The sequence below is a fragment of the Nothobranchius furzeri genome, chromosome 3 (assembly GCF_043380555.1).
Source record: "Nothobranchius furzeri strain GRZ-AD chromosome 3, NfurGRZ-RIMD1, whole genome shotgun sequence".
NCBI classification, from domain to species: Eukaryota; Metazoa; Chordata; class Actinopteri; order Cyprinodontiformes; family Nothobranchiidae; genus Nothobranchius; species Nothobranchius furzeri.
The window spans coordinates 66,758,836-66,772,095 of NC_091743.1; the positions used below are offsets into that span (position 1 = coordinate 66,758,836).

General features: G+C 41.9%; 1 protein-coding gene across 1 annotated transcript; it reads right to left on the minus strand.

Annotated features, from left to right (window-relative positions):
* Positions 1 to 334: 334 nt before the first annotated feature.
* LOC139068951 (sodium- and chloride-dependent GABA transporter 2-like) lies at positions 335 to 10,634 on the minus strand. Its single transcript, XM_070549796.1, has 8 exons — positions 10,543 to 10,634; positions 9,742 to 9,873; positions 2,812 to 2,906; positions 2,610 to 2,722; positions 2,379 to 2,540; positions 2,015 to 2,117; positions 1,818 to 1,918; positions 335 to 631 (listed from the first exon to the last, which is right to left on the minus strand). The coding sequence occupies exons 1-8, from the start codon at positions 10,632 to 10,634 to the stop codon at positions 335 to 337; spliced, it is 1,095 nt and encodes a 364-aa protein (XP_070405897.1).
* Between the last annotated feature and the right edge of the window lie 2,626 nt (positions 10,635 to 13,260).

Genomic DNA, 13,260 nt, shown 5'->3' on the forward strand with positions numbered 1-13,260 from the left:
GATACAAGCGGCCGAAATGAGTTTCCTCCGTAGGGTGGCCGGGCTCAGCCTTAGAGATAGGGTGAGGAGCTCGGACATTCGGGAGGGACTCGGAGTAGAACCGCTGCTCCTCCGGATCGAAAGGAGCCAGTTGAGGTGGTTTGGGCATCTGGTCAGGATGCCTCCTGGACGCCTCCCCGGGGAGGTGTTTCGGGCATGTCCTGCCGGCAGAAGGCCCCCGGGTCGACCCAGGACACGTTGGAGAGGTTACATCTCCAATATGGTCCGGGAACGCCTTGGGGTCCTGCCGGAGGAGCTGGTGGACAAGGCCGGGGAGAGGACGGCCTGGAGCTCCCTAATTGGGATGCTGCCCCCGCGACCCGGACCCGGATAAGCGGAGGAAGACGAAGACGAAGATAACACTTTTGATCTGTTCTTTAGTTTTTGGTTTGTGTTTTGGGGATGCGGTAGAATTAGGTACCTGTTTTAGTGTTCCTGGGGTGAGACTGGCAGCATGCAGCGTCCAAAGAGGCACGATAAGAGTTGACGAGTGAGTGAAGAATCCCCCGATGGCATACCCCCACCATGGATATTCATAGGTGTTGTTGAACTTTAGAGGCTTGTATTCGACCAAGGAGAACAGAAATGTGCACTAAAGAAGAAAAGACAAATGAATAGTATTAAAAGAGATAAACATAAAATCAAAGTAGGAAAAGTCGATTTCACAAAAGACACTTTGGGAATGTATTAAATTTGGCTTTAAAATGTTCATATTAATTTTACAGAAATATTATTATTATACAGTTTAGTGGAAAAGTAAGCTGAGTGTAATTGCAGCAAGTATTTACTATAGAAAAGTGTAAACTTCCTCATTGGCCTCCATAACCAGCTCAGTAGCCTAGTGGTGTGAGCGTCCGCCCTAAATCCACTGTTAAACCAAACCAATGACTCTTAAAAATTGGACCCAATGCCATATGCTTGCTCCAATAAGGGGTTCAGTTGGGGGGCTTAATCACCAAATAATTCCCGAATGCAGCTGTGTCTGCAGCTCACCGCCCCCCAGGGAATAAGTCAAATGAAAAGAACTAATTTCACCAGTGAGTGATGACTAATGGGACTTTATATACAATGAAGGCTTCCCATCATTTAAAACATGCAGGACAGTGGAGCCCACGGACCAGGGTTCCCTTACAATGGTTCTATGGCAACACCATATTTAACCCTCAGGAGGCAAGCGTTGCAGATTTGCAATGCTAAAACCTACCTGGTTACTCCACATACGTATTTCATGAGCATTTTTTAACTCAGAAGTACCCCTGAAGGACGTAGTTGTTCGTCCTTTTATCAAAACTTATTTTGAGCCTGAGAGGGTTAAAGAAGCCTTTGTTTTTCCTGATTTCACACCAACAACACCGTCTGGAAATTCACCAGCCACGCAATAATCTTCTGTTTCTCGTCTCTGCTTTGTTTTCAAGTTTTTGTTTCAATGATTTTGCCCAAGCAGAAAATCCTCTGCACTGGAAGCAGAGTAAATGATCTAAATCCACGTATAATTACTGTTAATAATATTTGTTATTGACCAAAGGATGAGTAACAGGAAGATATTTATGGAAAAATCAACAAAATTTGAATCACTAAACTACAATATTTGGTCTGCTTAATCTGTAAAATATCCATCTTGTCTTCAGGTTTCTCTTAATTCACAAAGATAAAGAGTTGTCAGCATGCTTTTGTGTTGTATCACAGGATAAAGTTAAAGTTTAGAACAAGTTCAGATTCAAACAGCCTCTAAGTTTCCCTGAAGGAGACGAAAGCACAGATGCATAATCAGCACATACAATACAGATAGCAGGTGTGAAGTACTTCCAACAGTATTTCATAAAAGGCCAAGGACGATAACCAATCATGTCCTTTATATTAACATAGTGACAATCTGCACCTGAAACAAAAGACTTATATAATTTTGTTGCCTAAAAAGTTGGGACACAATATAGAAAATCATCCAACAGTGAACAAAGTTCAGACTGTACCCTACCGTAGACCCATCCAATACAGACCGACTGAAGAACAGCAAAAAGTGAAAGCGTCATCCCTCTGCAGGCATAGTAGTCAAAGAGCTGGAACACATAAAGGCCTCCCTGCAAACATAAAACAACAGATTATTTTACTGCACGTCAACCACGGACCAAATAAGACACAGCTACTAGAAGAAAACTCTCAACAGGTAATCGTTATATCTGATCAAACATCTGGGGTTAGGGGTAACTTTCATATCTGTGCCAGTCTGCATGCTTTTATTCATGCATGCTTTTGGACTTCTCTTTGCTGCTATAACATTGTTAATGATACTAGTCTGGAGACCTGTTTCATCATAACCATCATTATATTAATTCACTCACCCCAGTAACCATCACCAGACCAATCAGGAAACTTCCAGCACAGATAATGAGAAGTAGGAGTTTACAACGAAGGACATTTTGAAAAACTAAAGGATACGCGTCGGAGATGGTTGTGACCAGGGATTCCTGATATACAAACGGTTGTGATAAAAGACAATATTTCTTATTACTAGCAAAGAGGCATCAGAACAAAAGTTTTAAATTACAAATTTACTGAATAATTGGTCCTACCTCACTATCCAGTCCTAAGAAGATAATCATAATGAAGAAAAATATTGCCCATAACTGAGGGAGAGGCATCAGAGCCACAGCTCGAGGATACGCAATGAACACCAAGCCTGGGCCTGTGGGGGTACATTTTAAATGTAACCCTTCAGCTGTGAACAGCACCAGTCTGGTTTTCTATTAAACACAAATCATCAATGTTCGGTACCTGATTCAGTCACCAGTGATATGTCCACACCTTGTTCCTTTGCCATAAACCCAAGCAAAGAGAAGATGGCGAAGCCAGCAACAAAGCTGAATAGGCTGTTTAACAGGCACAGGAAAATACAGAGGATAATTCTGTCTGGATGTGGATGGAGATTTCATTTTACAGCAGCCTGATCATCATTTAAATACATAAACCATCACCTGTCTTCTAGTCCACGCTATCAGCATTATTTTAATTGGTGGATGAGTGTTTGTGTGTGTGTGTGTGTGTGTGTGTGTGTGTGTGTGTGTGTGTGTGTGTGTGTGTGTGTGTGTGTGTGTGTGTGTGTGTGTGTGTGTGTGTGTGTGTGTGTGTGTGTGTGTGTGTGTGTGTGTTTTCCACTTCAAACACTGGTCTAACCAACCAGACCAGCGTGTCCAGTAACATATTAATGTTACAATTAAACAGTTTCACTTCATGTAGGCTAGGAACGTTTCACCTGCCGTGTCCCGACTGCTTCTGCTCCACATAAACTTTGTGCGTGATCAAATGTCTCTGCAGGTGCTTTCTGAGCTGAAGAGGACTGCCTCAGACTGGATGCGCCATTCGTCTCCATATTGGAGACGGGAACAAGCGCTATTCAGCCAAAGTTTCATAATCAGCGAACATTTTTCCAAGTGACACATCCCTCATGGTCAACTATTTTGTTATATAGGCCTTCCAGGCTGATTGGATCCTTTTAATTTCATTTATATAAATAAAACTGGGCATCATCGACATAACAGTGTAAATGTACAACATGTAAATGAAGCTAAAAAACATAAAACAAAACAAAACTGAGCTGGACTGAGAGCAGAACCTTAGGGAATGCCAAAATTAATTTATTCTGAATGTTTTGTTTGCACGTACAAATTAAAATATTTTCAGATAGACTTAATCCAGTCTAATGCACCTTTTACTGTGTAAAATTTTTAAATTTAACTCTGTTTTCTGAAATTATTTCCTTTCTATCCTTTGGTTTCACATTGAATTCAGAGCTATGGAAAGCATCAGAAGAGGCAGGAATCCTCATTCTTTCCCATTCTGAGCCTCTTCATTAAAGTTTTAAGTGAGGAGTCATGCCAAGTGTTGTGTATTTAAACTTTGACAGCCTTCACAAAAAGACTGATGTTGGAAGTGAATAGACAGATCAGAGGAATAAATTTTACATCCAGTAGATTTAGGCTTTCCTGCCTTGTAATCTGATTATAATTTTGTTACAGACACAAGGATTCTGTGAATTATTGGAAAAGTCACATTTGCATTCTCGCCTAATGGAAAGTACCCATGACGTTTGCGCAAAGTGTTGTTTTTTTTTATAAAAGATAACAGTTCACATGACCAGTAGAGGTCAGTGTTTGTCTTTTGGTAAAACATTCATGTGCAGACAAACTGATGGATGGTTATTCCAGAATTCCAGGACATCATTCCACGTGTTTATTTTGTGTGTAATTGTCTACCTCAGGTTGAATAAATGAGCTGAGCAGTCAGAAATGGGGCCAAATAACTGTTAACAAGCCTCTAAAAACAGTCAAACATTAATTCATGTTTCTTCAGTCTAATGTAGAAGGTACAAATGCAATATATATTGATTTAAGAATAAATAAAAAAAACATGTCCTGTTAACTCGGCTGTGTCTCTATAAACTAAATAACCTCAAGTAGCTTCACTCTGGAAAAAGCTGCAGCAATGGTTCATTTATAACTTTCCTAAGGATGTGTCCAGCGCGTTTTCAGTGTAATACCTGTGAGCGTTTCAGCAATAGATACACGAATCAGCCCTGAGGTGATAATACCTGAGTTTAGATGGATGCAGCTGAAACAAGGAATATTGTTCATAATAAAATTAAAATGAACAATATTCATTTTAAAGCCATCATTGATTAAAGCACAGATGATTCAAACATTTGATTTAAACACTATGTTCATTCAACACATTTGATTATTTCAACTTATAAGCTGTAAAGTCAGTAGGAACTTCGAGTAAGTTACTTTTATTTAGGGTGAGGAATGCAGCAGTCTGACCCTTGCATCAGACCTTGGGTCAGAATGTTTTGTCTTCTTAAACGGTAACAAGAACTGTGGAGAACTTTCTGGATTTGGAGGCCAGACAGGTGGGTTTATGTCACAGAAAATTTGACCACTTGGAATGTTACAACACCAAGAGTATGTACTGCAAGTCCACAAGTGAGTACACTAAAGTTTATTAGACTGGTTGCTTTAGGCTTACATCTGCCATTTCTAATACTTGGCTTTTTGAATTTTATTATTTTTTGTTTGTTTTGTTTTTTGATTAACTAGATTTCATAAAAACTTTAGAAATCACATAGATTTGTTGTGTGTGTGTGTGTGTGTGTGTGTGTGTGTGTGTGTGTGTGTGTGTGTGTGTGTGTGTGTGTGTGTGTGTGTGCGCGCGCGCGCGCACGGGTGAAGAGAGGGGCGGAGCTGTCAACTGACCACTACCTGGTGGTGAGTTGGCTCAGATGGTGGGGGAGGATGCCGGTCAGACCAGGCAGGCCCAAACGTATTGCGAGGGTCTGCTGGGAACATCTGGCAGAGTCTCCTAGGAGCTTCAATTCCCACCTCCGACAGAACTTCCAAAATGTTCCGGGGGAGGCGGGGGAAATTGAGTCTTAATGGACCCTTTTCCATGCCTCCATTGTTGAATCGGCCAACCGGAGCTGTGGTCGCAGGATCATCGGTGCCTGTTGTGGTGGCAACCCCCGAACCCGCTGGTGGACACTGGCGGTTAGGGAAGCTGTCAAGCTGAAGAAAGAGTCCTATCAGGTCTTTTTGGCCTGTGGAACTCCAGAGGCAGGTGACGGGTACCGACAGTCCAAGCAGAGCGCTACCAACACTATCTATAGTGGGGACAGTGTGCTGCTGACCTCTACTCAGGACGTTGTGGATCGGTGGGCAGAATACTTCGAAGATCTCCTCAATCCCACTGACACATCTTCCAGTGAGGAAGTAGAGTCTGGGGACTTTGGGTTGGCCTCTCAAATCTCTGGTGCTGAGGTCACTGAGGTGGTTAAAAAGCTCCTCTGTGGCAAGGCTCCAGGGGTGGATGAGATCCGCCCGGAGTTCCTTAAGCCTCTGGGTGTTGTGGGGCTGTGTTGGCTGACGCGGCTCTGCAATATCTCGTGGACATCGGGGGCAGTCTCACTGGACTGGCAGACTGAGGTGGTGGACCCCTTATTTAAAAAGGGGACCGCAGGGTGTGTTCCAACTACAGGGGGGTCACACTCCTGAGCCTTCCTGATAAGGTCTATTCAGGGGATCTGGAGAGGAGGGTCAGTCGAATTGTTGAACCTCAGATTCAGGAGGAGCAATGTGGTTTTTGTCCTGGACATGGAACACTGGACCAGCTGTATACCCTTAGGGGGATCCTGGAGGGTGAGTGGGAATTTGCCCAACCAGTCTACATGTGTTTTGTGGACTTGGAGAAGGCGTTTGACCGCGCCCTCGGGGGCCCTGTGGGGGGTACTCTGGGAGTATGGGGTACCAGGCCCTCTGATATGGGCTGTTAGGTCCCTGTATGACCGGTGTCAGAGCTTGGTCCGCATTGCCGGCAGTAAGTCGGGCTCGTTCCCAGTGAGAGTTGGACTCCGCCAAGGCTGCCCTTCGTCACCGATTCTATTCATAACCTTTATGGACTGGATTTCTAGGCGCAGCCAAGGTGTGGAGGATATCCATTTTGGTGGCCTGAGGATCAGGTCTCTGCTTTTTGCAGATGATGGGGTCCTGTCGGCTTCATCAGAACGTGATCTTCAGCTTTCGCTGGAGCAGTTCGCAGCCGAGTGTGAAGCAGCTGAGATGAGAATCAGCTCCTCTAAATCTGAGACCATGGTCTTGATTCGGAAAAGGGTAGAATGCCTTCTCCGAGTCAGGGATGTGGTCCTGTCCCAAGTGAAGGAGTTTAAGTATCTCAGGGTCTTGTTCACGAGTGAGGGAAAACTGGAGTGTGAGATCGATAGGTGGATTGGTGCTGCATCTGCAGTGATGCGGGCGTTGTACCGGTCTGTTGTGGTGAAGAGAGAGCTGAGTCAGAAGACTGCCGAAATTAGTTTTCTCCAAAGAGTGGCTGGGTTCTCCCTTAGAGATAGGATGAGAAGCTCGGTCATCTGGAGGGGCTCGGAGTAGACCCGCTGCACCTCCACATCGAGAGGAGCCAGTTGAGGTGGCTCGGGCATCTGGTCAGGATGCCTCCTGGACGCCTCCCTGGTGAGGTTTTTCCGGGCACGTCCAACCGAGAGGAGACCAAAAGGTAGACCCAGGACACGTTAGAGGGACTATCTCTCACCTGGCCAGGGAACGCCTTGGGATTTCCCGGAGGAGCTGGCCCAAGTGGCTGGGGAGAAGGAAGTCTGGGCCTCTCGCCTTAGGCTACTGCCCCCGCGACCCGACTCTGGATAAGCGGATGAAAGTAGATGGACGGGTGTTTTGAGATTTACTGAGTAAATTGCAAAGGCAGTGTGCATGCACTTCTCAGATTGACTCACCATTTAATAAAGAAGTGCATAGCACTTTGGACAATTTTGACTTAAGCACATCTGAAGAAGAAGCCAAAGGGGTTGGAGGGAAGGAAGAGTTTCGCTAGAAGAATTTGGATCCCAAGAGGATGTAGAGGTGTTCCGATTACATCTTAACAAGCTGTTACTGTAACAGAGTGAGCTACTTCAAAGCACACAAAGTTCTTGGTTTTAATCGACACCCAAGCTAAAGTAATGATTTACGTCTCATGAAATACGACCCTTGATTTGATATGAACTCTAGATAAATATGACAGAGAGACAGACAGACAGACAGATGATGATAGATAGATAGATAGATAGATAGATAGATAGATAGATAGATAGATAGATAGATAGATAGATAGATAGATAGATAGATAGATAGATAGATAGATAGATAGATAGATAGATAGATAGATAGATAGATAGATGGATGGATGGATGGATGGATGGATGGATGGATGGATGGATGGATGGATGGATGGATGGATGGATGGATGGATAGATAGATAGACAGACAGACAGACAGACAGACAGACAGACAGACAGACAGACAGACAGACAGACAGACAGACAGATAGATAGATAGATAGATAGATAGATAGATAGATAGATAGATAGATAGATAGATAGATAGATAGATAGATAGATAGATAGATAGATAGATAGATAGATAGATAGATAGATGGACGGTCTATGACTATGTAGATCAAATGCTACACCATTCTTTAGAGTAGTGTGCAGTTAGTTCAAATGCTAAATCAAAACAAAATTATAGTTTTAGAAAATAAAAGCTTGTTTCTGCTCTTTTTTAATTTGCTATGAAACATACGAGGGGAAAGCTAATAAGTTAATTTTTTTAGCACGGTTCTGCTGTGCTTTTCCCCCAACTGTGGTGCTGATGCTGCTGCTATACTTCTTAAAAGTTGAACATCAAAAAGTTTAAGAACTGCCTCATTCATTCTGAGTAGAGCGCCACAACACATTATCTTTTCACCGTTGTTACAGCCCGTCTAGGTGGGCCACAACGATGTAAGAGTGTGCATCTTTGTGCAGCTCACACTCTAAAGTTCATCTTGTCACATGTAGTCTCTGTCATACATTGATTTAATTAAATCAGTTTACAAGACAAAGTTAGTGAAAGTGATGTGAAACAAGCTGGTAACTGATCTGTTCTTTGGTTAAAAATAAACCCCAACCCCAACCTGGGTTAAGCAGCCAGATAAAGAAACATAACAGGAATCGAGCCAAGATGCAACAAGTGTGTTAACTCATCGCTCTGAGGAGGCATGTTGCTGGTTTTAGTGATGTAGCTCGAAGGGAAGGAAGGTGTGGGAGAGGTCCAAATGGAATGGGGGGAGGGACAGGATGACACATCAATTGATTAAAATCTGCAGAAGTCTTAATTCAAATAACACAAAGAAACAGAAAGTGGTCCACTGAAGGGTCTAACTAGGTGTAATGATATTAAATGGCAGTCAGGGTGCCATTGCCTAGACAGGTCTGTGTGTTCCTTCTTGGATATACCACTCAAATTTAGCACTGATCAACTGAACTTTCAGCGCAACTTCTCCAGATTGTTTCACATTCATCACATGTGAAGGAACCTGCCAGTTCTGGTATTTTGTGACAAATACCAGTGGAGCTCTATGGTGCCAAGCATCGGGTCCTCGGGCCACCATCCAGAAGTCTGAAAAGTGAGACTATTTTTAATTTGTGACTCAAATTACAAGCGTCGATTAAAGGAGAAATAGACCTCTTGACACATGACATCACGCACCCAAGCCACCATCCCTGGCCCACAGCTTCTGGCCAGAGGGCAAGAAGATTACCCTCCCCCAATTGTCAAAAAATTATGTTAAATCACTGTAAAATAAAATGAAACCATGGTTAACACTTACAGCACTGCAGGATGCAGACGAAAGAAGTACAGTAACAAAATTTCGTAGATTTCCAGCTGATAAAATACATCATATGCAATGGTTAACAGCCATGAAGAGAGTTCTAGTGGATGATCCATCTACAGTGTGGCAGACAAAGCCTCATGACAAAATCAACATGTCAATAAAGTAGAGTAAGGTAGAGTAACTCAAGATGGAGCCGGTGTGCTTGGCTGGCCGTCTTCCTCTGCTTGTTATTTTAATATTTTTCTGTTTTCTGTGCCATGTTGCTGATTCTCTGCTGGTGTATGATTGCCATACGCTTCTGGACCTTCGTCTCTCTGCTGGGAATACTTTTGATAAAGTTGGGCAGGATACTTTGCCACCGCTGTTGGCTAGGATTCCAGCTTACCTGTGCCATGCTCCAGTGCCTCCGCCCTGGATGAGGCGTTCATTGAGTCAGGGGAAATGCCGAGAGAAGCGAGGCGGAGCTGGCAAGGCTGAAGTTTGGGCAGCTACCTCTTCCTGGTGACTGACAGAACCTTCAGTGTCTTACTGGGGAATTTTACTTCCTCTAATGCCTCATTCTCTTGCGGGGTTCCCCAGGGTTCTGTGTTGGGCCCATTGTTGTTTTCGCTGTATCTGCTACCACTTGGCTCAATTTTTAATAAACAAGGGTGTCAGTTTCACTGCTATGCAGATGATTCCCAGGTTTACGTGCCTTTTAAGAGGGGACACAATCATGCTTTGCAGTCTCTTTTAGATTGTCTCATTGAGGTCAGGCAATGGATGTTCTCTAACTTCTTTCTTTTTAATGATAAAAAGACAGAGGTTGTTGTCTTTGGACCAAGTACTTTGACTAGGGTGGGTGCAGTGGACCTCGGTCATCTCGCCCCATTCTTGAAACTGAGTGTGATTTCTCTGGGTGTTGTACTGGATGGGGATCTTGTTTTGGACAGGCAGATCAGTACACTGGTTTTTATCAATTAAGAAGGATCCCCAAGGTAAATAACTTGCTGTCAAAAAAGGATATTGAAACAGTAATTCATGCATTTATTACATCAAGGCTTGATTACTGTAATTCTTTGTACTTTGGTGTTGCACAATCCCACCTCTTACATCTACAGTTGGTGCAGAATGCTGCTGCATGGCTTTCACTGGGACATAAAAGATGGAGCATGTTACTCCTGTCCTGGCCTCACTGCACTGGCTGCCTGTTTGTTTTAGAATCCAGTACAAGGTGCTTTTATGGGCTTTTAAGTCTCTGCATGGCCTTGCTCCAGAGTACCTCTCTGTACTTCTGGTTTTTTATTCCCCTACACGGTGTCTGAGGTCGGCTGATGGTGCTCAGAGGTGACAGGGCTTTCTCTGTAGCGGCCCCCTAGGCTCTGGAATGCTCTGCCTTTGAGCATTAGGTCGGCCTCTTCCCTGTCTGGTTTTAAATCTCTTTTGAAAACCAATTTTTATGATTTGGCTTTTAACTCAGCATGAGAGTCTTTTTAGTGTTTTATCAGTGTTAGTTATTAAGCTTTAGTTTTACGCATTTTTATGTTGTGTATTGTTTTTAATGTCTGTGAAGCACTTTGGTCAGTTTTATACCATTGTAAGTTGCTATACAAATAAAGTTGCCTTGCCCTTGCCTTGCCAAGAACACAAACAAGTTATAGCAAGAATTATGGCAAGTAAGACTAAAACATATTATTTTGTCTGGCAACGCTCCATTGATGGTTCTTGGTCGTGAGGTGGGTTCTACCATTGTCTTTCAAACAATCTCCACATGCTCCTTGACAACGAACAACATGACCTACTCACCACAATGGATGTCAGTAAACAAGGAGGTCCACTGTTGAAGAAGATGAAAAATGAAGGACTTAAATGCATCTCCTGATTCTAATAAAGCCCAAGTCCAAATAGTCCAAAATTGATGTAAAAGTTGTTTTAAACGAGCTGTCGTCATCTTGTTCCACTCTGTCGCATCATCCCTCCCACCAAACCAATAGAGCACCTTGATTGGCCCACAAAGCCAATTGAGTGTAGTGATCAACAGCTTTAATTGTTTACGACCACATGAACCAGTTTGTCTGAAGCTCACAGCTTTTGTAAGTTTAATTTGTAAACTAGTGAGTTCTCAGAATCAGACACTGATGAACTAAACCAGGGTTTTTCTTTGTAGGCACAACCAGTGATAGCTCCAAATGATTCTAATACTTTTGAGTCTTTGCATGGTCATTCAGATGAATCTCTGACTGCCTGCTGTTTGATATAAACTAGGACAAAGTGGCCTGGTGTGCCGCTGCTGGTGTCTGCAGCTGCTCTCTGCTGGACTTGGTACAGTTGGATTTTTCAGGTTTTCTCTAATAATATAGACAGCAGAAAATAAAGAGAGCTATTAATTATTAAAACTGGCTCATTGTCTAGATATTTTGCAGAGGTCAATATGAGAAAATAAAAATAAAGTTTTGCTCAGTTTGAAGTCAGAAGCAAGTAAAACTGTACAAGTAACGAAAACAGAAAACGAGACTTTATTTAAAAATCTGGTAACACTTTGGTTTAGGGAAATGTCATGGATTTTATCAATGTGTTTATCGATAACCCATTTCCTAGAATGAAGACAGAAGGAGACAATGAGCAGACAAGTCAAAAAGTTATAACTGTGGCAAGATGCCGAAGCAAATGCTTCGAACATCTGTTCACAGACTTTTATTTATAAGGAGAAATGAGGTAGAGAGAGAGTCAGTGTGTGTGTGAGTGGGACCAGAATGTGTGTGTTTATGAGTAAGTGAGCATGCAGAGAGGCATAGAGCAATACATTTACATCCAGTTGATTGAGTCCATGATGAGTCAGGAATTAATAAACATAGATTTTTCCATAACAGGAACACAAATGAACCATTAATTAGCTGCCAATTAATATGCATATTAGTGGACTGCTAGTCTAAACTAGTCATTATTAAGCACTTATTAAGAGCTTATTACTAATGCCGTAATTCTAACATTAACAAGCCATAAATTAAGAGTTTTATCAAAATAAGCCATTCATAAGGGTTTAACTGAAAGTAAATGGTGTGTTGCTGATTAACACACATACTAATTAGCTCAAATCAATATGTGGCTTTTAAAGAAGTAATTCAAGGGTAACACATTCTTGCCTTTAAGTGGTTAATTAATACTAAACTACTTTGTATGCACAAAATATGACTTTACAAGTGGTTAATTGATTGTTGTTTAGGCTCTATTAACAGGTGGAGTTTGGTGTTTATTTACATAATACCAGAACATAATATTTTTGGTTATTAACTATTCCCCTTAAATTACTTATTTAAAAGCCACATATTGATTTGAGGTAATTAGCATGTGTGTTAATCAGCAACAAACCATTTACTTTCAGTTAACAAACCATTATGAATGGCTTATTTTGATAAAACTCTTAGAATTACAGCACTGGTAATAAGCACCTAATAATAGCTTAATAATGACTAATTCAGACTTAGTAGTCCACTAACAAGCATATTAATTGGCAGCTAATTAATGGTTAATTTGTGTTCCCCAAACTGAAGTATAACCAAAAATCTATATAAATTTATTTATTTATTTTTGCTAAGTTTGTGGAGTCATTTAAAATAAACAGAGATGGTAATAACATACAAGAATATTTGACAGAGCACTTAAAAAAACTGACTTATTACACATATAGGTCAAGGGTCACAGAGCTTACCAAACCAATTTTGAGTTCCAATTATTAGTTCTAAAGGTTTTGGAATCAATAAAATGACAAAAGTGCCCAAATTTATGCACCTGCCTAATTTTGTTTAAACAATTATTGCACACTTTCTGTAAATCCTATAAACTTAGTTTCACTTCTCAACTATCACTGTGTGTGTCTCCTATATGACAAATGTAATAGAAATTGTAACAACCAACGATTTCTACAGGAAAATCCTGAAGATTAGTAAGGCTGCCCAAACCTGTCGCATCCCACTGTATAAATATGCTCTGTGTTTGACTTCTGTACATAAGTGGATGTCCAACGCTATTGGC